This window comes from Tenebrio molitor, chromosome 9 (genome assembly GCF_963966145.1).
Source record: "Tenebrio molitor chromosome 9, icTenMoli1.1, whole genome shotgun sequence".
Lineage (NCBI taxonomy): Eukaryota > Metazoa > Arthropoda > Insecta > Coleoptera > Tenebrionidae > Tenebrio > Tenebrio molitor.
In genome coordinates this window covers 19395769-19422463 of record NC_091054.1, presented here as the reverse complement: position 1 = coordinate 19422463, position 26695 = coordinate 19395769, and the positions used below count along the sequence as shown (strand labels likewise).

The 26695-nt window shown below is 34.0% G+C and overlaps 1 protein-coding gene and 1 pseudogene across 5 annotated transcripts in view; both read right to left on the bottom strand.

The window, feature by feature from the left end:
• The window catches only part of wge (winged eye), a 129188-nt gene that overhangs the window by 66378 nt on the left and 36115 nt on the right, over window positions 1-26695 (bottom strand). For all 5 annotated transcript variants that reach the window (XM_069058909.1, XM_069058908.1, XM_069058911.1 and 2 more), the window contains exons 2-3: window positions 8962-9092; window positions 2361-2501 (exon numbers count right to left, since the gene is read on the bottom strand). In XM_069058909.1, coding sequence (XP_068915010.1) covers window positions 2361-2501; window positions 8962-9061 — 241 coding nt within the window. In that variant the 5' untranslated portion in view covers window positions 9062-9092. The remainder of the gene's footprint in view (window positions 1-2360; window positions 2502-8961; window positions 9093-26695) is intronic.
• On the bottom strand, window positions 13638-15899 carry LOC138138820 (protein disulfide-isomerase A3 pseudogene; annotated as a pseudogene).

The following is a 26695-nucleotide window of genomic DNA, read 5'->3' as shown; positions in this document are numbered from 1 at the left end:
TCCCTGGGGACCCATTAAGGAAACATTTTTTGCTTTTAACCTGCAAGTTGACTACTATGATGACGGGATATGGCGTCAAAATTTCAAATTTGGAAAAAGGTTTTTGAAAATGGCTGCTACAGATTTGTACCAATGCCCAGTGGTACAAATAAGTACCAAAGATGGTTAAAGGTATGTACTTGAAATCTTAACGAGTTGCCAACTGAAATTTTTGGTCACAGCCAATTCTAATTTTTTTTTCGATCTCACGGTGTTTTGAAAGATTATTTCAGTTTCTTCTGACTATGCTTTTGTAATTAAAAAAAAAAAAAAGAATCTCGCATCGTGTTGCTTATTCACTAAATTTAAATAGCTTCGACATTCACTCTCTTCCTTCTATGACTCACAATTACGTCTCTTTTTCGTTCTCCACTCATTTAAACATTTTTTTTTTTGTCACAAACTTTTAATTTGATAAGGTCTTTTGGAATTTTTTCATCACATATTCACAGTTTTCTTCACCTGAACACATTATTAATATTAACCTACTCTCCCTATACATTTTTTAAACACTATCAATTAATCGACCTCTCATTCCCATTTCTTTTCATACTGGTTTTTCTCCGTCCAAGATGTCAAATGATCAAAGAGAAATGCTGCGTATTTCCTCCGAATTTAGAATTTCTTTTTCGATTACATAACATAAGACATTAATAAACCCAACCCGGTCACTCCGCAATGTCCTTTAGTTTTCCTCTTTTGTCGGGGAACGAGTCAACTAAATCAAATTGGAAGTTTTAAAGCACTATCAAAGCGAACTGAAATTCTCAGTAAATTAACCGGCTAGTGACCACTTGAGACGAAAATGCAATTACAATGTATAATACACAGTCCATCGATCGTGAATATTGAATTAATAAGAGTAAGAAATTAAATAATAACTCACTGATCGAAGAGATAAGAACTGAATAACGCAAACAAAATTCTGTTTGCGTTTTGTGCATGTGTACATATTTTATTTATTTATTTTTCTACTTTGCTTGTGTGGACATAAATATGTAAAAACAAAACTTCCACGAATAATAGAAAAATTTATTATTGTTCTCTTTCACAATAAAAATTCCATCAAGGTTTGAAATTATACGTTTCATGTAAATTGGTAATAATTTTTCTGGCCTTTTAGTAGAGGACGGCAACATTCAATTGCGATAATTAACTACAATTTTAGTTTTAATTTTTTACAAGCTAATGCATCAATAAAAATAATTGGTGGTATAAAGTTATTTGTATATTAAGGCCGCGAAATCATTCTTTAACGTACCGAAAGAAAAATTGTCGCCGAGGCCGCTTGGGGCCGGACAGGACAATCTCGAGGATGTTAAAGGATTTCGCGGCCAAGGTGCACACAACATTTTTTGTGCAACCGAAAATTTGTAATTACATATTATAAAATGAACAAGTAAAATTTACTTCACTGTCAATAAATACAGATAAATTCGGCTTACATCTCGCTATGGAAATGACATAAATAAAACAATTCATTTAAGAGAATTGTAGTGAAAGTGATGTTTCAGTTTTGTGTAGGTACTCCTCCACAGTTAAAAAGTACGTACATACCTACTTATTATAAATTCTGTGGTTTCTACTCGTAATTTCATACCCGAAAAATCTAAACGCCAGTCTTACATGGAAACTCTGATTTGTATCAAATATTAAAATGACGTTTACTTTAACGGCGGTCATTAAAAGCAACGCCCGCGAAATTGGATTTCGCGTCATGTTTTAGGTACGCGAAGTGCTCGTTTCGCGTACGATTGCACAAAAAATACATTAGAAAAATTCGGCCACGGAATAAACGATTTCCACAAATATACAATGGGGAATCTGTCGTTATTATAAAAATAAACAAGGTCGCTAAATAAAAATGATTTTCTTTGATTTTGATGTTGAAAACACTTCCGAAACGAGTTATAAAAGAAAAAACTATTTTTTCCCAAACGTGGACTCGTTATCGTTGTAAGTTTCCTAGTTCTAAACTTTAACAGTAAAGTTCACCAATAAATATAATTTTACGAGGAAGACTTCTTTCGTTGGAACATGGCGACACTCTTGATAGTTTAGTGAATTTTAGTGTTTTTAAATGATCCTTTATGGAACGAGTAGTAGAACAAATGGCGCGCCGCCTCCATCTGCACTAATAATTTTGCCAATTCTCTCTCCCCGTTCTCACTTAATATTCGTTCACATTCAAGAATTAAAATGAATAGAAGTGGAAGCCAAAGTAAATCTCCTGTTGCGAGTAGTATAAATAGGGCATTACGAGCTGATGGCGAAGCAGTAAATCATTCGGCAGTTTTTAACCACTTAATTCTAATAAATACCTTTGTGGTAGAACGGACTCCCTGAAGACTGCTGGATGTGACCGGAAGTGAACTGACCTATGGTACGGGCGTGCGAGTACAGAGCACTTCCGAAAGTAGGGCCACCAGGAAACAAAGAGTAAACTCCGCACTTATTGAACCCTGCAAATAAAATATTGACCAGTCAATTTAGCGATAAAAAAACCTAAATCAATAAATGTTTGAGTAGTGTCATCGGGGAATTAATTTCGTAGTCAGCACTACGATAAAATGCAAAAAATGTGTGAAAAATTTCACCACTTCGTCAAGTTCGCAGCGGGAGTTATGGTATTTTCCTCCCAATTATGTTCGATTTATTTATAGCTGTTAGCTGTTGTCTCTTTAATTCTATAAAATATTAGATTTATTAAAGAATACGCAATCTGCATTCTAAACCACTTGTTTACACATCTCGCAAGTACAAACAAGTCTAAATAGTTGATCTTATTCGTTCAAATAGAGTGAATAATTTTGGTTCTTCGTTGTGGAAAATCACTTCGAGAAACAGAAATACAGAATACTTTGTCATTTTTATTGATTATCCAGATCCTGAAAATGTGAAGATTTCATATTTTTTCATTCGCACCACCTGTTTTCTGCAATTCGTTTTACAAAAAAAATTGTAACAGGTGTGTTTGTTTCAAGTTTAATTAAAAATATATTCTGCCAAATGAAAACTCCACTGTCAGTCGGGTAAGAAACTATTTTAGACTTGATGAATGTTCCGATTGGGGTAAAATCTTTAAAACAGTTCTTCATTTCTGAATTGGTGCTTAATCCCAGATAACCTTAGGGACCAAGTAGACTCTCGTGTTGCTTCTGTTTATTGGAAATCCCCGCGGGACGTCGGAGGAGATAAACGCCATCATTAAACAAGTCGGGTGACACACGAAAATGTGATGTTTTGTTGGCAAGAACCATCAACGCACTGTGTTCCATAAATTATTTATATACGAAAAGTGTGTGTGGAGCCATGAAACCGATACGGATTTCTTAACGCAGACTAATTCGATGAAAGATCTATGAACTTTCAGAGGCAGAACCGCATTTTGACGTCGGCTTCTGAAAAATTCATTACGTAAATAGCGGCAAGACCACCAGTACGGTTGAAGACGTGCAGATAGTAGATGAGGCAGCGATGCGAAATTGCGAAACGGTAAAGAATTTCAAAAATGAGTGTGCAGCAGCAAGAAGTGCTGTTTTCACACAACGAAATATGAATTATGAATGAAATAGTAGAAGTACGAGTATATTTCTACCAATCTCAGAAAAGAGTTATTATTATACGCGTATTATCCCTCGTTGAGTAAAATTGTAGTATGGGGCCCACAAACCAAGAGTTTATGGGGGTCATATAACCTTATTTGACAATTGATAGTATAACAACAGTTGCAAATGTTCATCCAACGCTATCAAGAGATTATTTTTGAAACAAACGGCTCTACGAATTATCGCACAAGAACCTATTCAAAATACATATAGAAAATTGGAATTTCACATTTTACTTCTTTCTTACCGCTAACACGAAGTCTTACAGAAGAGAAAAAACATTGATGGGCAGAAATGCAGCGTGTAATAGTTTTTTGTATATCAACTATCAAGGCCGCGAAATCATTCTTTAACGTACCGAAAGAAAAATTGTCGCCGAGGCCGCTTGCGGCCGGACAGGACAATCTCGAGTATGTTAAAGGATTTCGCGACCATGGTATACACAATATTTTTTGTGCAACCGAAAATTTGTAATTATTATAAAACGAAACGAACAACCAAAATTGACTTCAGTCAATAAATATGTACATACAAATGCGGCTTACATGTCGCTATGGAAATGACATAAAACAATAGTGAAAAAGATGTTTCTGTTTCGTGTAAGTACTCCTCCAGAGTTAAAAAGTACGTATTATAAATTCTGTGGTTTCTAAATTCATACCCGAAAAATCTAAACGCCAGTCTTACATGGAAACTCTGATTTTATCAAACGTTTACTGCAACGGCGGCTAAATTGGATTACGCGGCCTGTTTTAGGTACGCGAAGTGCTCAAAAAGATTGTTATTCGAATTTCAATTCCGTTTTAAAAACTTTTCATTTCTAAAACAGAATATTGTACATAGTAAAAAAGACAGTAAAACTTGTCAAGAAGTTTGTCGGTAAACCATCTCACTTTATAGAAATTCGACACACACCACACCGACGAAAAGACAAAAGAGGTGAGAACATTTTATGAACCATTGCCAACCCTGAACAGCCACTAGAAAAAAACTCTTTTCTAGCCGATAAAAAAAATCATTTTTAAGGAAAATTACTTCAGCAAACTGCCAGATAAAATAACTCGCAAGTAAACAGTTTGTCTTCTCCACTTACCGATTACAAACTTTCAAGTTTAAAAATGAGTTTATTCTGGTAGAAAAAGAACTTCGTCTGTAATTTGACAAGATAACTTTATCACTTGGCAAAAGGAATGAAAAAAAAAACAAGCGTTGTGCACAATATTATTATTCAATGACAAACTCGTGATTTTAGTACAAAATAGAATTATCAATAGTTACTAATATTTAATGTGTTCTACAAATATATTATCCCGTTCGTGGGGTATTACAGCCTACAATTGTATTATACCTATCAAATAATTACCAACCTAATTACGATTTTTCATTACTATGTCATTATTTACAATGGGATAAACCACGATATTAACTAATTCTTTTAGTAAGTAATACTTGGCCACACGGCAGCAGTCTAAACGTAAAATATGCATCAAGTAATAACTAGAATTGTCGTTTTCGATTTTTGTTGAAAAGTTCATAGTGGGTTAATTTAACAAAATTTGGTGGTTCTTAATGAACAAAGAAAAACTAAATTCTGTTTTTTTTTCTTTTTTTTTTAATTCCAAGAAAACTTCGAAAACTTGAGCTTTACGACAGAGAATTCTCAACAATCTGAAACAATACTGGATAACGGGACACAACAGTAAATAAAATAATACAGTATTTTCATTTGACTCTGACGGTTCGAGCTGTACAGCTCATCCATTAAAGACCTGAATTATTGTCAACTTCAAGGTCAGCCAGATTTTAGTGACTGTACCACATAGTTGGAGTTTTACTGACAATGTAATCGAGTATGTATGTAGTAGTGTGAAATAGGGATGAGAATTTTAACAATAATAATCTGTTTCGTCATTAAAGTGTTTCACAGTATCAACCCAACAAACACTTAATAATTAGATATGGAAGAGCACTTTTTTTTAAAACCATTGTAAAAATAAAAAACGAAAGGAGAAATCATGCAGAATCAGATAACACGGGGCAAATTACGTAAATTTGAGATTTTGGTTTGTTTGCAGTCATAAATAAAAAAATTAAAATACACGTTGGCGGAGCTAGTAACTTTATTACTTGTGTCAACCTAACGGCACTTTGACGGTTCACCTGTTAAAAGAATGTGAAACACAAAGCAACATGTAACATAAACAATAGTTGTAGAGATATAATAGAAATTAATAAATAAAAGTAATAGACATCCGGTAAATGAAGGGCACAGCAAGTGCATCAAGTCACTATTTTTTTTATTATATTGTATTATTTTTACTATCATGCGTTCAAATGAAAATCTGGGCTAAGTAGGCGTTGAAAAAAGTAAACCATTTAGAACAGTGTAAAGTTTGAATTTCCCGCCGTTTGACATGAATGACATTGTTTAGTTTAATTGGCACATCATTGAACGTGTTTGTTTTTAGCAAGGAATGCCCTTAGATATTTGCTTCGAGAATAGGAATCGTTAGTTTACTCTATTTTTAATGTAAAACAATGCAAAAAACGAAAAAAAAGTTAAAGACCTTTGTTTATAAATTTTAGGTTAACTGTCAACATGCCCTAATTACAACTGTCAATTTACACTTTAAAAAAGCAAAACAACTGACGGTTTCCAACGCCTTCTCTGCACGGGATTTCATTTGAACGCCCGACATTATTTACATAAGATGCAAAAAAAAAGGAATTATAGTACCTAATATACAGGGTGGAACAAAAGTATCAAATATTGGCTGTAACTTTTTAATTTGACAATTTATGAAAAAATGTTTAATATAAAAGTTGATTGGTGTATTATCCTGCATTATCTGGTCTTTCTAGTTTGTTCCTATCTTCTTTTGTTTCGCTGCTATGGCAACCAACTTTGGTTTTTTAAATAGCACCCATACATTTTTTGTGTGATTTTCAAACAAGCGTATCTTTCTGTATTCATAAATACAGTTTTGTCGTTATGGAGAAAAAGAATAAAATTTAAAAAAAAACAAAGGTGATAAAATTAACTTACTAAGTAATAAAATGCAATAGGTATCAAGAATGTTGACAATTTTTGTTGAACGTAATGCATGATAATAAACCAAACAATTTTTATATTAAACATTTTTTCATAGTTTTTCAAATTAAAAAGTTACAGCGATTATTTGATACTTTTGTTCCACTCGGTATAAGGCATTCACGATCTTTTTGGGACCGAGTTGGCTATGACTGTCTAGTGATTTTGTTGGCAGTACCTCGGTGATAACTAAATTCCCTAAAGGAAATTGACTTTTTATGTTAGGTTAGGTTGTTTTCAGTTAAGGGTTATATTTTCTGAATATATACATTGTTGCTGGATCTCTTAAATCTGGTCTGTCCTTTTTAAATCGTTTAATAGAAATTTTTTATCGTTATAATAGTTATTTATGCAACGAGGTTCTGTGTAAATTGGGCTTTTCTAATTGCCCGAGAGGCCAGATTGAAATACGAGCGTAGCGAGGATTTTAAGGCCTCGAGTTTCTATAGGAAGAACAAATTGTCCATTCTTTTTTCCGTTGTTGAGAAAGAAAAGTTACAACGTAGAAGGGAATAAGGAAATATGAACAGAATGGACTAAGAAATAAAAAAAAGAGAAATAGATTTCGAGTATACGTAATACAAAAATAAAATAGAATAATATACATATATTACAAAACATTCTCTGTTTTCATTTTATCGTTATTCTTCGTTGAGATACCCTGTATACAGGGTGATTCATCTTTTACCGCCGGTGGCAAAATTGACCTTAAAAATTATAATTTCGTTTTCATATTTTGCAGACCCAATTTATTATTCATAAGGCTAGTGATTTGAGCTTGAAATATTTCATTTGTAATATGACAAATTTCATTGTAAATACACGTAATATTACACATGGAAATTACATTACATTACATCAAATGTAATATTACAATGAAATATTAATGTAATTTTTCTTGTAAAATTACATATAAATTACAGGACATTATAAACCAACTAAAACCAGAATCGACTGCATTCGAACGTCGATTGGTGAATTCTGGGAATCACTGACTCGCTGAGACTTGCATGAATTCTTAGTTTCTTACGTCCCGTCATCATTAGTGATTCTTATAAGGGTATTCACGAGTTGCTTTTGTAAGTACGTAAAATTACACAAAAAAATACGAAATCCGAAACTTGTGAACGCTGTCTTGGCATAAAAAATACACAATATTATTAGGAGTGATTTGTGGTTGTTTTTGTGTTGCTGTTGACTGTCGTGAGGCTATTTTAAAAATTTTAAATTCATGAGCAAGAAGAGCAATGTAAAACAGAGATTAATATCGTTGATAATTAAAAATGAAGTGCTCATATAGTCGTAAATCTTCATTATTATAAACTTTACCACCCACCCTAAACCAATTGCAAGTGAAAAAGCCAAAGTTCCAATAAACTATAATAATACAATTGTAATATTTCATGTAATATTTCTTGTAATATTACTTGTAATATTACATGAAATATTACATTTGTAAAATACAATTTTCAAAATTACATGTAATTTTAAAACACTACATAAGGCACATAATATCGAAAATGAAATTTATAAGTTAATTACGTCAAATTTTGGCATTTTCTCAATTATTAGTTATTTAATTTATTCAACCCTGTGGCATATGCACACTTAGGTATTTTCACATAATTTTACCATGTTACATTAATTTTAGCATATGGTATTATTGCATTTTGTCCCAATATCTTAACAATAAGATCTATTAGGGGATCTTTACTGCCACCGCAGTAGGTCCTTTACAACTCTATTCGTAAAATCGAACAAATTTGTAAATTTCATAAATTTTTCTCAATCCTTAAGGGTCACTTTGCCACGTAACGTAACGTAACGTTACAAAGCGAGTACTGACCTGCATCTGAGATTAATCATTTTCAACATTAAGGGGGTCGAATAATTTCAATGAGCCCGGCGTTAATGGCAAACATTAAAAATGTAAAAGACGTAAAGGGGACAAAACCTGGTCTCATTCAAGGTTGCGTTTCGAAACCCGTTCAGCTGAATCATCGATTCCGTCGAAGGCAGCACCAAAAAATCAACGATCAAAATTTACACGCCACTACTTCTAATTTAGAACGCAAACAGCAGCCGCATCCCATCTTTTAAATCAAACTTTATTAATCCCTGGCAAAATGAGCCGTTAGAATCGTCGGATAAAGTGAAAAAACGAGGCAGCCAATAATATGAATGGAGGCAATAATGTTTAATTGACCATAATGGTATACCCACCATCAGCTGTGAAACTGGTAGCAGAAGGAGCCGGTGCCGGTGCCAGGGGCCACAGACCTCGTTGAGTCGGTCCCCCCGGCCCAGCTGGGCTGCCCAACATAGTTAGTTCGCCCTCGGGCCCCGGGGACGATCTGAAACAAAGAATCCCGATTCATTATCTACCCCTCTTATCGTCGACATGCAATAAAATCAAGCAGCAAATTTGTTAGGATTCATTCCGATTCGGTTATGTAACGTGCGATCAAAACATTTTCCGTGTCAAGTGCGACGCGTACGTCGGAGATTCATCCGCACCATACCTCAAAAACTAGGAAAAATTTCATCGCGTCAAAGAAGAATTTATGGAAAACTGGCAAAGTAAGTTGACAGTTTTGACATTTAATATTTGATCGATAATAGTAGTCATAAAAATATGTAGTTCTATTCTACATATGAAATGTTAGTCCCACTGAATGAAGTCTAGTCAGTAACTGATAGGTTTAGATCGCAGCCATCACAGCCTCTTACAAGAGTTATTTTTGGGGAGTTTCAGAGTTACCACAGGGTAAATTTCCATAACAAAAGTACTAAATATACATTACGTTTCGGGAACTAAATAACGATGTAAATGGCTAAAGGAAATTGGTCGCTGATTGCAGATAATGTTGTTTACATAGAACATTTTCTAAAAGTTTTCATACTAATGAAATGTATTTTAACAAAATTATCTTTTGAATCTAATTACAACGGGCGGCGAAAACACTTTTATTAGATAATTTTTTGTGAACGAGTTCTACTCATCCTGACCTATTACCAGTCGTTTTTGTACTTGCTTTTAAAAAACACTCTGTATACATAATGTAAAAAAAAAGTTTGAAACACTTTAGTAAAAATGTCAACAAAAAAAAAAACAGTAAAGCAGGTATTCAAGATGACGTCCGTTGTCTTATAAATATAAATTTTAAAACCAAATTAATGTAAGAGTTACATCACAGCATTTAATTCTTTCTGAGAATGACGCAGTTTCTAACGGGTGACTATTAAAATTTTCACTTAGGGTTGGCTATGGATCATTCTTTGTTTTCCGTTGCACCTTAGACACTGACAAGTTTGACATTTCACTTTTTTTCTCATTTATAGGTTATGTTTCAATTGTACTGACTGACATTTGTCGTTCGTTCTTGCGTGTGTCTAAAGTAACAGAAAAAATAAAAACTCGTTCAAAGCCAACTCCAAGTGAAAATTTTAATAGTCACCCGTTATAAACAAAATATGTAATTAATAAATACATAAATGAAAGTATAATTGTAGCTCCAGTTGGAAAACTTTTTAGTAGCAAGTTAACTAAGTCAGTTCCATTCTATTTTATTGTAAATGAAAATAGCCGAAGTCAAAAATTAGTAACTTCCTCGACTAAGTTCTTGTTGCCAAACTTTTGCAACAGTTTGTCACTTTTATTGCAACCTTCCCACGCGTTAGTTATATCTAAGTATACATCATTTCAACTGTGGGCACAGCAAAAATAAACACATTTATTGGTATTATCATTTTTAGAACACTCTGTAATTGCCATAGCGTAAATTTCTACAACAAAGCAACAACTGGGATATAAAACATTTACGTTTCTGGAAACTGAATAATCAACATAAACACTTAAAGGCTTTTTAGCTACGAATATTTACATCAAAGATTTCACACCAATATTCTTTCGAAGATTTTTAATTATTTCAACATTTCTGCTATACGCCATTTAAAATCATTAAGGTAGATGATTATCCATTCTCACCGTAATCATTGTCTGACTATTGTTTTTTATCTATAGGATGTAGGAAAAAATGAAAAAATATGGAGCTTTCGATTAACTAAAACTGGTACAATTATTTTAAAATGTTTGATAATTATAATTAATTTCCACATATGTACTTCATTATTATCAAACAAACTACATACATACTCATGTTGGATTTTATTAAAATATGTATCAATCTCCATAGCTTGTGCAATCAAAGAACTGAATTAAAAACCACAAATACATAATTTGTATTCTAATTTTTGTTTACTCAGTGTCATCTTTAACAAACAAAAAAATAATCTAAAGTTTTATTTTTCAATCCTCATAAAATTAGCCTCATTTTTACCGTTTTGGTTGCAGTCTTTACGAAATTGCACTTTTTACGTAGTTCATAAAAGAAATGCATTCATTGTGATGCATTGATTCTTGTAACTATCGATTGATTTCACACTCATTAATTCCGTACCACGATGGATCATTACTACTTACAATGTTCTTTTATGGTTAGAACCTGATTTTTCATTAAACTTTTACAAAGAAATCTTAACCTCTTCCATTATTAGTAAACGATAAGTCTCTTTACATTTTCTAAAATATCGGGTGTTCATTTAAAAATTTCCCGTCAAAGTTGGCTTTGAAGAATCGATTGTGAACGCACCACGCCACCACGCGTCAGTCTGTCATCAACTTACAGGGTAAGAACACAAACAACGCAAGAGTGAGGTTAAATTTAAATAGCTGATCACAGTTTGTAATCCGTGGTGCGTTCACAATCGATTCTTCAAAGCCAACTTTGACGGGAAATTTAAATGAACACCCGGGATGTTTTTGTATCTCATCCTCCACTTGATGCTCATTACAATTATGTAATGCTCATTTCACTCTCCTTTCTGAACGAGTTAAATATTTTTGAATTTTTTCTAGGAAGACAGAATTCTATGAATAATATAACTATAATGTTACGTCAACTCAACGTAAGATAAAAGCTGACGTTTATAACCAAAAATAAAACAGAATGAAGAGAAATTCTTTTTCCTCGTTAGCGAATTTCTAATATAATAACCGTTACGAACTTATAGATCAATCTTGATCAGCAGCAATCCACTTTCATTCTTGAAAATCTTCAATTCCTACCACTCGCCATTTGCAGCTTCAACGATCAAAGACATTTATTTCGATGTCCCATTCTGGTCAGAAAGGCACGTTACAAATTCAACAGAAACCATCGACTCCTTATCTACATCGGTTTATTCCGAATGTAAATGTTTAAATTCCCGTTCTCGTGCGCGTCCTTGTATCTGTCAATCTTTCTCGGAACACACCTAACAAATCATGGAAATAAAATTAAAACAAGGCTTAACAAAACAAAAAGCACATCGATTACGGTCAGAGGGAAGGGAGAAAAAGACATCGGATCGCATGAATTTACGCCCACGTCCGTTCAAAGTTACGTAAGCTTTCAGAAGAAGCAGCAGGAATGGAGCGGCGACCCGAACCACAATAATAAAATGCTTCCCAGTTGGTCGCCGGAATTTCCAATGCGGTTCTGGTAACGGCAAGAGTGAGGGATTATTATTATTTTTAAAATTATTACAACGTTTAGCCGTGACCACTAATCTACCGATGATCATTAAACCAATAATAAGAGTAACACGTAAGTGATTAAGAATTTATGACAGACTGGTATTTATTCAGTTCAACCACGTGTCCTGAAATGGGACATAAAGAAAAAGGTAATGGACCGAGCTCTGATAATTATGGTATTTTAGTTGTTTATTTTTCGTATTATTCATAATTCTTAATTGCGCTATTACACGACTTCAGACCTGCTGGCTCAGTTTAAATATTCTACAATAATTTCTCAAACCAACAGAACTTAATTTCCTAGAATTTTAAAAATATGTAATTAACATCTGTATGTAACGGGTGTATTTTTAAATCCGGCGTCGAAGTAGGCGTTGAAGAGTCGACTGTGAACGCACCACCGGATTAAAACTTTGATCAGCTGTTTAAATCTAACCTCACTTTTTGCGTTGTTTGTGTTTTTAATCTGCAATTTGAAAAATCAGTGTTTTTAAGACGAGTAGTTCATTCACAATCGACTCTTCAACGCCAACTTCGACGCCAAATTAAAAAAAAAAACACCTTTATATCTTAAGACACTAATTTGAATCAATTCATTTTATTTTTGTCCTTTTGATGGCTCAAACAAGAAGTGTCAAAAATCTATTTACACTGTTTAAATATTGAAAACGATCAACTCTGTCCGCAACACACATTAAAAATTCGTTTTTCATTAAACATTGACTTCCCGGAAGTAGTTGTGTGAACATTTCCGAGTTAGGGCATATTTGTCCTGCGCAAATGGGTAGTAGACATGGCAGAAGGGAACATAAATTATTAAAATTGAAAGTGCTCACTTTCAAAGCCTGCTTCGGATAAGATAACGCAAACTTTTAAAAACTGCTTCAAGAACTACTCGTTAGAAAATAATCTTCTCACCAAGATTTATCGCCGTGCTTGCAACATTCTAAACTTAGGTTAAGTCGATTAAGACTCGACTAAAAAATTAACTTCCCGATCTTGTTGGGTTTCGTTCGGATTTATATTTACTCGAAGGTAATTAATCACGTAAACCAGAATCTTGAAAAGTTTGCAAATTTAATTTTTTAATCGCCGCCTTAAAAGCAACTTCGAGTAACGGTTTTAAACAATAAAGTTTCGACAATAAAAATGAAACAACATCCCGTCCTGTTATAAATAATGAAGCAGGTCGTGGATTATTTACAACGCAAAACTTAAATAGACCAAGTATACGACGGTAAAATGTAAAAAAAAAAACAACTTAACAACGAAAATAAGACTAAAAGTAAAACATTTCGTTACAGGAACGTTTCAATGAAACTACTTTTTGACTTGCTTTTTATTTTTATTTTCTTACGAACACTTTTTTTTTAGTTACAACAATCATGTGACCACTTCGTCACAGCTCAGTTTTTCCCATCCTAGGAGTCCCACTTCTGTCGTACCCCTTTAACTCAGAAGTAGCGTGTTCGGCTATATACTTGATGAAATCGTTCAATTCCCGACCACCCTCGTAACGAACTGGTTTGTCCTTCTTACCCTTGGGAACCCAGTACAGAGTGGGGAAGCCGGTCACGTCGTATTTCGCCGGAACGTCATTAGCAGTTGCGTCCATTTTAACAATGTCCACAGCTTCGTCTTTCATCTTTTCACCGAGATTATCATAAATCGAGGCGAGCTTTTTGCAGTGTCCACACCAAGGGGCGTAGAATTCGACGAGGGTGTCTTTTCCATTGTCGACCACCACCTCTTGAAAATTTTTAGCTACTGCAACTTTAACAACGCCTTGTTTACTTTCGGAAATTGGTTGCGTCTTCAGATAAGGCACAAGTTTGTTGCTTAGAAGGTCTTGGACAAATCTGTCTAGAACCTCTACAGTGAATGGCTCTTGCAAGACGAATTTCTGGTTTTTGGCATTTCGTGCCACGACGAATGGTTTGTCGTCGTCGACAGGTCCGTACTCTTGTAGTTCAGACTGGAATTCGTCCCTGGCACTAATCGCAAAATTAACTTTGTCTTTGTAGTGTTTTGCAACTTTCAATACTCTATTGCGCCAGTAATTTGTACCTTTGGGGTTGTTCACGTAATCGACTGCATAATACGCGACGAGCAGAGGATTGTGGAAGTCGTCTTTGTTGGTCAAACTGCGATGTCCCACCAAACCGTGGTAGTTTCTAGTGATGAAGTCGTTGATTTCCTTGGTTTTAGCACTTCCTGAATAGATAACGCTATCATTTTCGAACTTACTACGCAAATGAGCCGGACGATACAACACAATTCCATCGGCAATTCCTTCTTTCTCTAAAACTTGCTTGGACGTGGAATGAGCAAATCTCACTGTCTCTCTTCGCGCCTCGGCAACTTGCAAAAACGCATTTTTGAGGTCCAACTCCTTAGCAAAAAAACCAACAACGCAGACTTTTGCTTCTGCTTTCAAAAACGCCTTCAACTCGGCCACACTCGTCAGCTCTTTGGAGATAGGAGTCGCTTGCGCTTTCATGTAATTCACGATACCTCCTGCCTCTCTTGATCCTTCGTAATTTTGCGAAAACTTGCCGTTCCGGAAGATTTTCAAAGTTGGATATCCATCGACGTCGTACTTGTTGCAAGTCTCTTTGCCTGATACGGTACAATCGATTTTCAACAAGGACACTGACGGAACGGTTCTCATTAAGTCTCGTGAGGCTTTGCCGAACTCAGGTTTCAATTTTTTGCAGTGACCGCACCAAGGGGCGTAAAACATGACTAAGGCGGTTTCGTGTTGGGCGATTCTGGCACTGAAATCGCTGTCACTCAGTTCCAAAACGTCATCGTTTGCTGAACACGTTTGGAACACAACGAACAAGAAGCAAATTTTACACAAATACATTTCTACAGTCTCAGTAAGTTGTTGGTTCGAAAAAGATACTTTTCACTGACAAAATGTTGTCATTTACTGCTCTAAAATTAAATTACTATAGCAACTGTTCTAAGGTCGCTATTTAGTCAGTGCACTAAGATTGTATTAATTGATCCTGTTCGACATGTGGGCGGCCAAATCCGTAACACGTGGTTCTAAATCAACAAATTTCTTTTTTCCATACTTTAATAATTAACTTTTTGATTTATGATGACGTTTCGTTGACTAAGAAAGTTACAGCAGCACCAATACAAAAATTACGACTTTGGACTTATAATTTATAAAAGAAAAATGTATCAGATGCCTTAAAGTATTTTCCAGAATCCGTATTACTTTCATTTTAAGTGGAACTAAAAAGCCATATGCACTGAAATACTGTTTATAACAACCAACACATTAATATCCTTGTAAATCTGTTTTATTAATTAATCAGAGCTTAAATTTTGAACGTTTGAAATGCACCGTTATTTTAAGCAATGAAATCATTTTATCTTTGTCAACTGATAACAATTATTTCTTAAAACACTGGAACAACTGTTAACATCAATGTGCACTGCCACAAAAATTAAATTAATGCAACAACATCTTTCCCGCGCTAATTAAAAGTTGTATTTAAATTAACAGATGTCTGACGGTTAATGTAAAGTGTATTTTGTGGGCAGCGTACAGCAAGTTGCTCGACATAAATCTGGACTTTGTTCGGCAATAGATCAGGGGCGGCTGGTATCGGGGGGCACTCCCGTGCACGTACCCCGCAAACTGAAACCTAACAAATTAAGTATAACAATGGAAAATAGATCTTTGTTGCAAGAAGTAAAATAATCCTTGGCAACGGCATGTTCAGACAGTCAAATCTGATAGCATCTGATAGTACGTCACGCGAATTTAATACATATTTTATTAAACACAACGTTAATGGCAAATTTTCGTTGATGTGGGAAAGTAAAAACAGAGTTTTATTTTATGTCCCTTTAGCAGTAATCGCCGTGCATCGCGCCAGGTGTAAATGATTTACAGCTTTTAACAAATATAGAAGATCTAAAAACCGTTTTAAAAAATGGTTGGTTATTCTCGGGGCAAGGGCAAGGATTAGGAAGTTCTGATTTCAATGTACCACTGAAGTAAGTAGGTATCGAATGTTCATTTAAATTTATCCTTAGAGTTGGCGTTGAAGAGTCGATTGTGAACGCACCACTCGTCAGTCTGCAGAGTAAAAACACAAACAATGCAAAAAGTGAGGTTAGATTTAAACAGCTGGTCCGTGATCCGTAATCCGTGATCCTTAATCCGTAGTGCCTACAAATTTATAAATGTACACCCGATACTTCTCCTACTGTGCCCCCCCATCAAAAAATGACACGAGCCGCTACTGCAACAGATACCATTAACAAAATAGAACTCGGTTTTGCCTAATTTAGATATCCCATTGTGAGAATTAAATGTATCTTTAGTAATCTCTACTTCATGATTTGCTAATGTGCGTTATTGCAAAGTAAACTACAAGAAGTCAAAAACTTGCGATGTCACCGCTACTTTTTAATTTAATTTAGTCGCTTTTATAACTTGATTAAGCTATAGCAGTTAAAAAATTGGAGTTTTGTCGTGTTAAATGTAATTAACCTAAACAACTTAACTAATTCAGATATTATCCTACTTCATTTTATTAATTAGCAGCGAATTTAGAATTTAAAAATTATTACAAGCTCATTAACGAATCAACTAAGACTGAAGATATTATCATCGTGTTTCCCGTTAATTTTATTCAAACAAGCTTTCGCAAAATTGACAGAATATTAAAAGAAGTATGGTGAAATCTGAAAGATGTAAAGAGAACAAATGCAAAAGACAAATCATAACTTTAAACTCAAATGTCTTTGAATAGAAAAAGGGCATTGTGAAAGAGACGTTTTGATTGATGAAGAGGTCCAAAAGAAACATAGCCAAGAATATAGGCGCACTAGAAAAACTACCTGGATGAAAGGGGTCCAAGAACCAATAGGACCAGTAACAAACAGCATCGAAAAACTGTTATTACTCATGTCTCTTTAGATTGATAGTGCCACTTCTTCTTACTGCTGTACATTTACATAAAATACAGATTTTCTTGTTTTATGGTATAGATTTGTAAGTGGTAAGCTTTTAGAAAATAAAGTTATCGGCTTTGTGCATTCCACTTGAGATGCCATTTTGGTTGCATTCTACCAACAGTTGCTCTCCTTCACGGTTTCCTGAGTAAACTCCACATGAGATACGCGAAGAAAAATCGTTGTGATGGAGTTCTGACCCACTTCCGACCCATTAATTATTGGCTTTAGAATTGAATTCTTCTCTTTTTTCCACAATAAAAGTTAGTTATTACAGTTGGATGTGTTGTAATTATCTGTTTCATAATGAACAGAATCGAATACGTTAATCTTCTTTTATTCTCATACGAGTACTCTTTGATCAGTTGAAAATGTGTCATTACAAAATCGATACGTTATAAATTACCAAAGCTTCAAATCGTATTGTTAAATTGCATCGACGAACTTGATGGTGCATTATTTCGAAATGAAATCAAAAAAGATATTGTGCAAGCTCACAAAAACAATTTCCAATAAATCAATTTCAATTAGAGGATATTACATTGGAATAATTAATTCGTAGACACCCAGTAGATTTTATGGGTTAGTTCAAGGATAGACCAATTACCAATCATTCACTTTTGTAAATTTAATCACACACTGTCAAAACTATTTTCATAAAATATGTAAATCCTCTGAACGCTCAATATTTAAGGAACAAAATTGAAATACCCGAGAGGGATCAGCATCTTTGCTGCGAAATGTATAAAATATGCAAATATACATTACAATAATTCCATTTTCAATTTCCCTGTTGACACAAGACAGGTTCATGAAAACTTATCCTTTCAAGATCGGGAACAGCGTATCAGCCGATAATTCACTTCCCTCACAAAGCCACGTTTACCAACCGAGAAACAAAATAATGACGATTATCGGCGATTATTTCCAGTTATAGAAGAAGTGTTCTGGGCGTCAGCGCGAATGAAGATTTGGCTTAAAAAGCTCGCTACCGACGGCAAATAAACGTTTTCTCGTGAGCAATCCTGATGAAATTTTAACGAACCGCTCAGGAAAGGCTTTTTGTGCGGGGAGTTTTATTCTGTGCACTCAAAATATGTTTTTGTTTTATTGCTGGTCTCCTTTGTGCAAAACTTAAATACTTAATGACATGCGATGTTGTTAACTGCAAGCAGTAAAAACCTCGGTTTCGGATGGCGCTCCAGAGGGTCAATATAAATTTCAATGCTCCTAACAAGAGGTTGTTTCATTTTTAGGGTTCGTGATACTATTTTTGGTGTGATTTTTCATTTCGATTCTAATAGGAATAACTCACGTACATATAATAATATATAACAATTATATCGTGAGGAAGTTCCTTAACATTGACACAGAACATAATACACAACAAAGTGAAAATGCGGAGGCAAGACGCCGGCAATTATGTTGATAAGCACTGCACTATTACTTGATAGTAATATCCGTAATAGTGTATGTACTCCGGCAAAATTGCCGTGCCGCCGGGTGGTGGAGGGAATTAAAACAAAAAATGATATGTATTGCCAAGTTATAAAGAAAATTGATTGTCTTATAAAAGAATGAATTTCAAAACCCACTTCTTAAGAATTAATTTATGTTAAAGTTAATGAGTTCATTCTGATCCAGATTAACCTCGTACATATTTGGATTTACTTAATTTCAAGAAGGATAAAAGATCTTTCTGACGTACTTATTTGTGTTCAATTCTGTCCAGTGTTAAAAGAATAAATAATAGATACTAATGACAAAACTATTGATGGACATAATACACCAGATGTTGAACTCTCAATAGTGAATATTGAAAGTAACAATGGTACCTACAAATTATGTTAAATCACAACAGCCAAAATGTGGTAACGAATTAAACTTTTTAGAAATTGATTGAAATTAGTAGAAATAAATGCTACGTGTTTGTCTTCCCAGTATGCTGAACTAAGTCCCATAGAAAACGCATGGGGTTATAGGGACAAAGTAGAGAAAAAAGCTTGAAAAATGATTGCCCACTGATCATAGGAACTTGGTTAAGTCTAGGTATTTCCGGTTTGATGTGTAGCTACTAGCTAGTAAAGCAAGTATGTAGAGATCTTGGATTTTCTCATGGGCTATGAGTCATACCTGCGCAAACGACGAATATCGGTCTCAAGTAGGAGCTACAAACCGACCGGAAAACATCGTCGTCATTCGTTACGTTGCTTTCGTCTCTCTTTCGTCTATTTGTATGTACCTATTTGAATTTGAAAGTAGTCGACGTTTTCAGTTTTTATTTACAGATTTTTCAATGATATATCGCTCCGCCTTCGGGCAGATATTTCCACATCCATGAGAGAATCCATCACCTCTACAAGTACACACGATTTTAGTCTCTTTATCTCATCTGAATTCTCTTTTAGATTTATTCTGTTTAAAGCAAGATCTCGGTTTCATAATGACAACTTTACATTGTTACGTTTATACCTCAAAGTTTTACATGCTTTCGTTCATGTATCTACGAACCTTCGAATTTCTTCTTTAGAAATTTGTTGAAATATTGGTGTTCTCCAATTAATTTTAAGATGATGCCTTAAAGCTTTATTTATCAGAGTAAATCAAATTTTTATACATGTGTTTATTCATCTTTCTTTCAATAGTTCTCCCTTAAAGGGAAAAATATGTAGTACGTTTTCTTTCCTCAGTTTGATTAACAATTTTTTCCGGGAAGTTTTATTTTTTCCACTTGAAATTTCTTGAAAAATTAATGACTTCTTAGTTTTATATTACACAAATAGCAAAGCCATATATGTTTTGTCGGTCCCTCAAAAAGTGTCCGTTTAAGGGAGATGTCCGCTTATGAGGAGTGTCCGCAAAGAGAGAGTACACTGTATTTGGTGTTGAAAAATGTAGACCAAAAAGTGTGACTATCTCAATTTATTGAAGGAACTTTTCGATTTGCCGAAGCAACTTTTTTATGATATTTTTTAATTTCGTTTATTACTCGTACATTACCAGCCTCTTATGTTGAGTTTTACGATTTAAGTTTCTAATTTTCCAAAATATTTCTTTTTATTCAAAAAAAGTTAATTAAATTTAAACTACATACAAAAATTTGAAGGCAATTTATTCGTTCTTCTAATTTTGACACGAAATGTGTCATTGTTTACAATTTCGAAATGTCACTTTTCGCAACTTCGCAATGAAACATTTATTAACGAAAAAAAATATTTCCTTTGCTTTTGATTTTTCCAGGATTACTGATGATATCGCAGGTTCTTCTTCCTCTTCGATATCACTTGGTATATCATACTTGAACATTTTTCCTATAATTTTGAAAGATGTGCAGTGTAATGGAACCCCACAAAAGGAACGATTGAGCCAATCAATAATGCCTTATAGAAATTTCGAGAAAATGGGGTAAAAGTTTTTCAAAAAAACCCACTGAATTTTATGAAAAAAATAATAGTTTCCTCGGTTTTAAATTTAGAGAGCGTTGTTTGTCACAATTAGAAAAAATCTTGTATGAAACGCGTTCGGAAATCCCATTTCCTTCTCACAATGAAGCCTTTCCTAACTGGTTACATTAGTCGCTATTTCGTAATTTGTTAACTTTTCCTATCGAAATTCTAAATAATGTTATTCACATTATTTTCAAAATGTAGGAGTCAATCTAATCAAGCAGTAGGCTGAAATAAAAATACATACTATGGATTTTACCCAACACATTTCTATTTGTAATAATCTAAATGAAAGTGCACTTTAAATATTACACATTAAGTAAAGCTACTTCGAATATATAATTCAAGTTAACTCAGTATCATTGAAGGATACTTAGAAATCATGATTAATATCAAGTGGTTAACCTTCTTTGTGAAATACGCAATGCCGGAGAATAATTGAAATAGAACTTGTTCCACAAAACTTCAGACAATAAAAGTGCTAAGGCCGATATACATAAATTTAGAAAAATGGATTGTATGAAGTAAATTAATGTGAAACTATCCTCTACACCCACAAGGCTTTGAAACATTTAAAACATCTTCGCATTAAAACGAAATTGCAATTTCGGCAAATGTCAAATTATGCACACACTGAAACATAATTCAAAGTGAAAAGGTCAAGATGATAGAGTTTTTTCTTGAGGCAAAATATTCTGTTGCAGTTGTGCAACATGACGAAAACGTGTTTCGAATTGTAATTTCATATTTAATTAAGACAAAAAGGACTCGGTGCAATTTAATATCAATTCCTACGCTACAACATCTACTTTAAAAAATCAAAATTGAAGTCTGACCATCCTGTTCATTTAATCCGGATGTAACACCAATCGAGAGTCTTATTGATGCTCCAACACGTCTGAAAACGGGGATTTTCTTCGGCCAATCAACCTGAGTTGACCATTTTGCAAGTCATTCGATTTTCTTTGCCGCCGTGCAATTACCGAACAAAGACTTGAAAAATAAAAGTGCTAAAGAATTTATTTGTTTGACTGGGCTGCCAGTTGTATAGGAGCATTGTCAAAAATTGATAAAAATCTTCAGAAGTGTGTTGAATATTATGGAAATAGCGTCGGTCCAAAAACTGACCTCTGAGGGATGCGTAATGTAACGGAACAGGTGTAGAGTTATTTGGATTAATAAAAACTTACGGAACCCCATGCATCACTTTAAATTGGCATACAGAAATAGAATGAGAAACAAAGCGACAACAAAAAATACTTAACAAGCGAAGTTACGTCAATTATGTCTGATAATAAGACAACAAGTGGTAATCAGCGTCCATTTACTCAAAGGAAACACGGGAAAAAGGTACAACTTTGTACGTCAAAACAACATGTAATTAAAACCCAACTCGTGAACTCGTGCTCATCTAAAATAATAACTAATATTCGGTCTGCGATCGTTAAATGGATAAATAAAACATTTTTTGTTATTACGACAATAAGCGAGGAGGTAAATGAACTTGTCAGTGGAAATGACTGGTTATGATTCTTTATTTGGTGATCGAAGTCAGGATGATGTGGTGCGCTGACAAATATGGGCTTACGTAACGATTCAAAAAGATACTTTTGACGTGTACAAGTGGGAAATTCGATTATGAATGATGCTTTTTTAATTAGTCGTTCTTGCCCAAAACTACCACTTATCAACAAACCGAAGGAAAACAAATTCAATAGTCAAGTAGGTCGTTTTTCAATCAGTGTTAATTAAAAAGGCAGAGATTGAAGCGCTAGAGATCAAACTGCACAAAGAATAATATTCCGACTATTAAATGAAGCAAAAAACAACACCTGAAGCGATCAGGACAATTAACTTAACAATTGCTTTTTTTAATGTATGGGAAACTATCAAGACTACGCTTTTCAGAATTTGCATGTTGAATGAGCTGATAATGGGCCGCGTTTCGAAAGAACGATGTTGTTCCTCGAAGGGAAAAAACAACACAACGACAAAAGTTATTTTAAAATAGTGTTAAGTATCGGCTGTTCATTTAAATGTATCGTTAAAGTTGATTGTGAACGCACCACGGATTACGGATCACGAATCAGCTGTTTAAATCTAACCTCCCTTTTTGCGTTGTTTGTTTTTACTCCGCAGACTGACGAGTGATGCTTTCACAATCGACTCTTCAGCGTCGACTTTCAGGAGGAAATTAAATGAACACCCGATAAAAAATCCCAAATTCAAATGATATAAAAAACATAATCAGACCATATCTGAAATCTAAAAATTGTACACTTCAGAGGTTCACACAGATATAAAAAGACTGAAATCATCAATTTTTGACCATATTTTTACGTGATCGAAATTAGAGCATATTTTGTTGGTGATAAAAATTTATGACTTAGAACTATCACTCATGAGAACATGACTCACTCTGTTAAATATGTATACGGTTTAATCCAATCGACCACAAAAGTCCAGTTACCAACCATAACGATTATTTTTTTCTGAAAACATGCATTGTCACAACACCCCCGATTAAATCGTTTGGTTTCATTTTCACGAGTGTAATCTACTACACTGCGTCACAAGGTGGTTCCGGCTTTGTATACACGAACAATTTCATTGTTGCAGAATAACTTTATTTATTTGTTGGTGAAGAAGAAGTCCATCTGGGTGGCTCGACGTGAATCGAACATGTCTCGATGAAGAAAAAAAAAATATGTTTGACGTGTAGGTAATGTTTATTTGGAGCACAATATAAATCAACGAATCTCTAAAATAATTTTTAACAATAGCAGCACCCGCGCTGGGACAGCTATTACACACTAGCTGATAATTAAAATGTTTGATCATGTAGCTGAAACAGCTAGGCCAATTTGCAATTTTGCACAATGGGCTCGCATTAAATGGAATTATTTTCGTTGTAAATGTAGCGACAGCAAAACGGGTACAACCAACAAAAATCTTAACTATTTACAATTTTTATGCTGCTGCACTTTCACTCAATTCGGCGGAAATGAAATTAGAATTTCCTGTTAAAACCTACTCTGAAAGCAGCATTTGCTACATTTCTTTTTGATAAAAAATTTACGTCTGGCTCTTTGAAGAGAGCACTTGCAAGAATAATTTGCAATCATCGGAATTAGATGATCTAAAAAATTATGTGAAGCAATCACGTGTGATAAAATATTCGAAAATACAGTAATTTACAATGTGCGTCGAAAAATAGTAAAAAATTATTTTGCACAACTGGTTCTCCACATTTATTTAATTGATATGTTTACACTGCCAGTTACGTCAAATTTTATACGTTTCTACAATCATTCGTTTAAATACTACAGTAGATTCATGTACATATTTATAAATTTAATTCTTTACCACGTGCAAGCCCTACACTTCTTGAAATCAACCGTTGGACGAGTTAGGGTTTCCCTTTATTCTACCTGCAGTTCTTGCGAAGGGTAAATAGGATCTGTCTAAAAATAAACAAAACTACCTACTCTTTTGGGTACAAAATCCTGTGATATGAACACACCCAACTTCGTAACGAAGATGGGCAAATTGCCAAAAAACTGAAAATTTCTAAAAGTAGCATTTCGATGACACTGATAAAGTAAAACAAACCGATCCTTTGGCCAACAGAAAGTCGACAAAACCCGAAAAGAATCTTTTTGTACTCATAGCCTTGAAAGCAACGCTTCTAACATCCAACGCTCGCTCCGAAACGGGTGCTTCCCGGTCGACTCGAATGTAAAAATTGCAAAAAACACTGGCCCTTTGAGGCATTCAAAAAAAAATCTGTCTTTGCCTGGGTTTTCCTCCATTGAAAAATTACGGAAAGATTTATAATCGTTGAAAATTGTTCCTACAAAATTCACAAATTATTGCAAAAATTGAAATATCAAGTGAAGTAATTGTTTCCAATATCCAAAGATCACTGCCTACTCGGTTTTATGTTCGTTTATGTTTAATGTATTAAAACAAAAAAATTTAATTTAATTTTCGTACAAAAAATATTGTACGAACCACTTGCGTGAAGACATCTTCCGTTCATTCGCGCATTAATTAAAGGCACTCGCTCCTTCGTCGCTCGTGTTTTAAAAAATGCGCTCATGCGGGAACATCGTCTTCCCGCACTTGGTTCGTAAATAACTATTTCGTGTTCGTTTCCAGAGATACATAACCGGAAAAGTGGTATATAAGTAAATATATAAACTTTCCCGGTTATATACCTAACTTGACATCTGTCAAAGATAACCTCAAAATTTACAATAAATTAATGTTTTTTAAGACTGCCTAAACGAACACGAAAAATGTTATTCAATATTCGTGCGCTGTCAGTTTTCAGGTATTCGGCCTGTTTTGCAGCACTTGGCTGGCGCCTCGTGCTTCAAATTTCGGCCTCATACCTGAAAAGTGATCTGACAGCGCTACTCATATGAAAATAACTAATTTCCGTGATAAATTTTAATTGGAATCCAAAACCCAAAAGTTCATTTCTATCAGTTTGACGTTAGAAACGACTTCGTAGTGAATTTGTTGTGCAGGGTGGCTCGAAATAATTCAGTATCCACAACTTCCAAGATGAAAAACATGTCATATGGCTTATAAGATAATAATGAAATACATAAGTAAAAAAAACTTAATATGAAAGTTTTCTTCAACGATATTTTTATTTCTTTTTGCAAAATTGTCTTATCTGCATGCGAATTAAACAATTTTAGTAATTAAGTAGCTTTTAAATTTGTTTTTGTTTTACAGTAAAACGATTCTCTCTAAAAGAATCTAAACCATTTTGTTTCTCTTTCACATTCCACAATTTTAAATCAATATTTTTTCTTGTTTTCTCTACAAATAAAAGAGAAAAATCTTAGGTAGTATTAATAAAATAAAAAGGTCGCTGCATTGGAAGAACTTGTCATCATGCACACTCCGTAAAAATGTACGTAAGAGTGAAACATAAAAATGCACTTACTAATAAATATGTTACTATAAGAACATCTCCTTTTATGGATAATTTTTCTATGTTCAGACATATCGACTGTGGTTTCGAACATACACAAACTACACCTTTATGTGTTTATGAATACTCTAATAAGTCCACAGACAATAAATTCTTGCAGAGGTTTATTGGCATTTGTTTTTGTTTTCTTTTAGGAATCGACTAGGGTTCTTGCTTGTCTTTTGCAATTTAAATGTTGAATTTTAAATTTCACTACACAGAGCAACGTAAATTTTCTCTTCCCAAAACATGGTCAAAGCAATTATTTTTATCAAAATTATTTGTTATTTAATTTGGACAACAGCTCCACTGACGCAAAACTTTTACTCCTTGACATACTTATAACCTTATGATCATTGTGTTCTTGACTTTTTTATAGTCAAATATTTTTCAGTTTTCAAGCAAATTTAAATGCATCGCACGATCATCACCAAAAAGAAACGTAAAAGGGAAAACAACACTATATTTTATATTGTCCACTGTCATAATAATTATTGAGCTAAACGCTTTGCCTAGATTATTAGATAGTTAAAGCCGACCGCTACAGTGCTGGCCAAAGCAACAACCAAATTTAAACTCGGTTGAAAATTGGTGGTGAAAATACAAGCAGTCAAATCTACTAGTGTCTTTCACCTCTGACCGACTCCTTCGTGAAAAAGCTAATAATAAAAACAAATTTAACGGCAAATAGCAAATTTATCATCTGTATATAGGACGGAGAAGTGTCCTATTTATAATGGTGCGGATTTGGAGTGCAGTAGTTCTATTAAAAAAATCATTTCGTCCCCTTTGAGCCTGGGAAAAATTTTCAATGATCATTTATTTCACCTGACTCGTTTTGTTAAAAATTTTGCATATTACTCGTTCACGTCGGCAAACAGATTACAATGGAAGTACATCCATTTGTTTTATCATAAAAATAGAATCTCGTCAAAATATTATTAAAACCGAATTAGCATT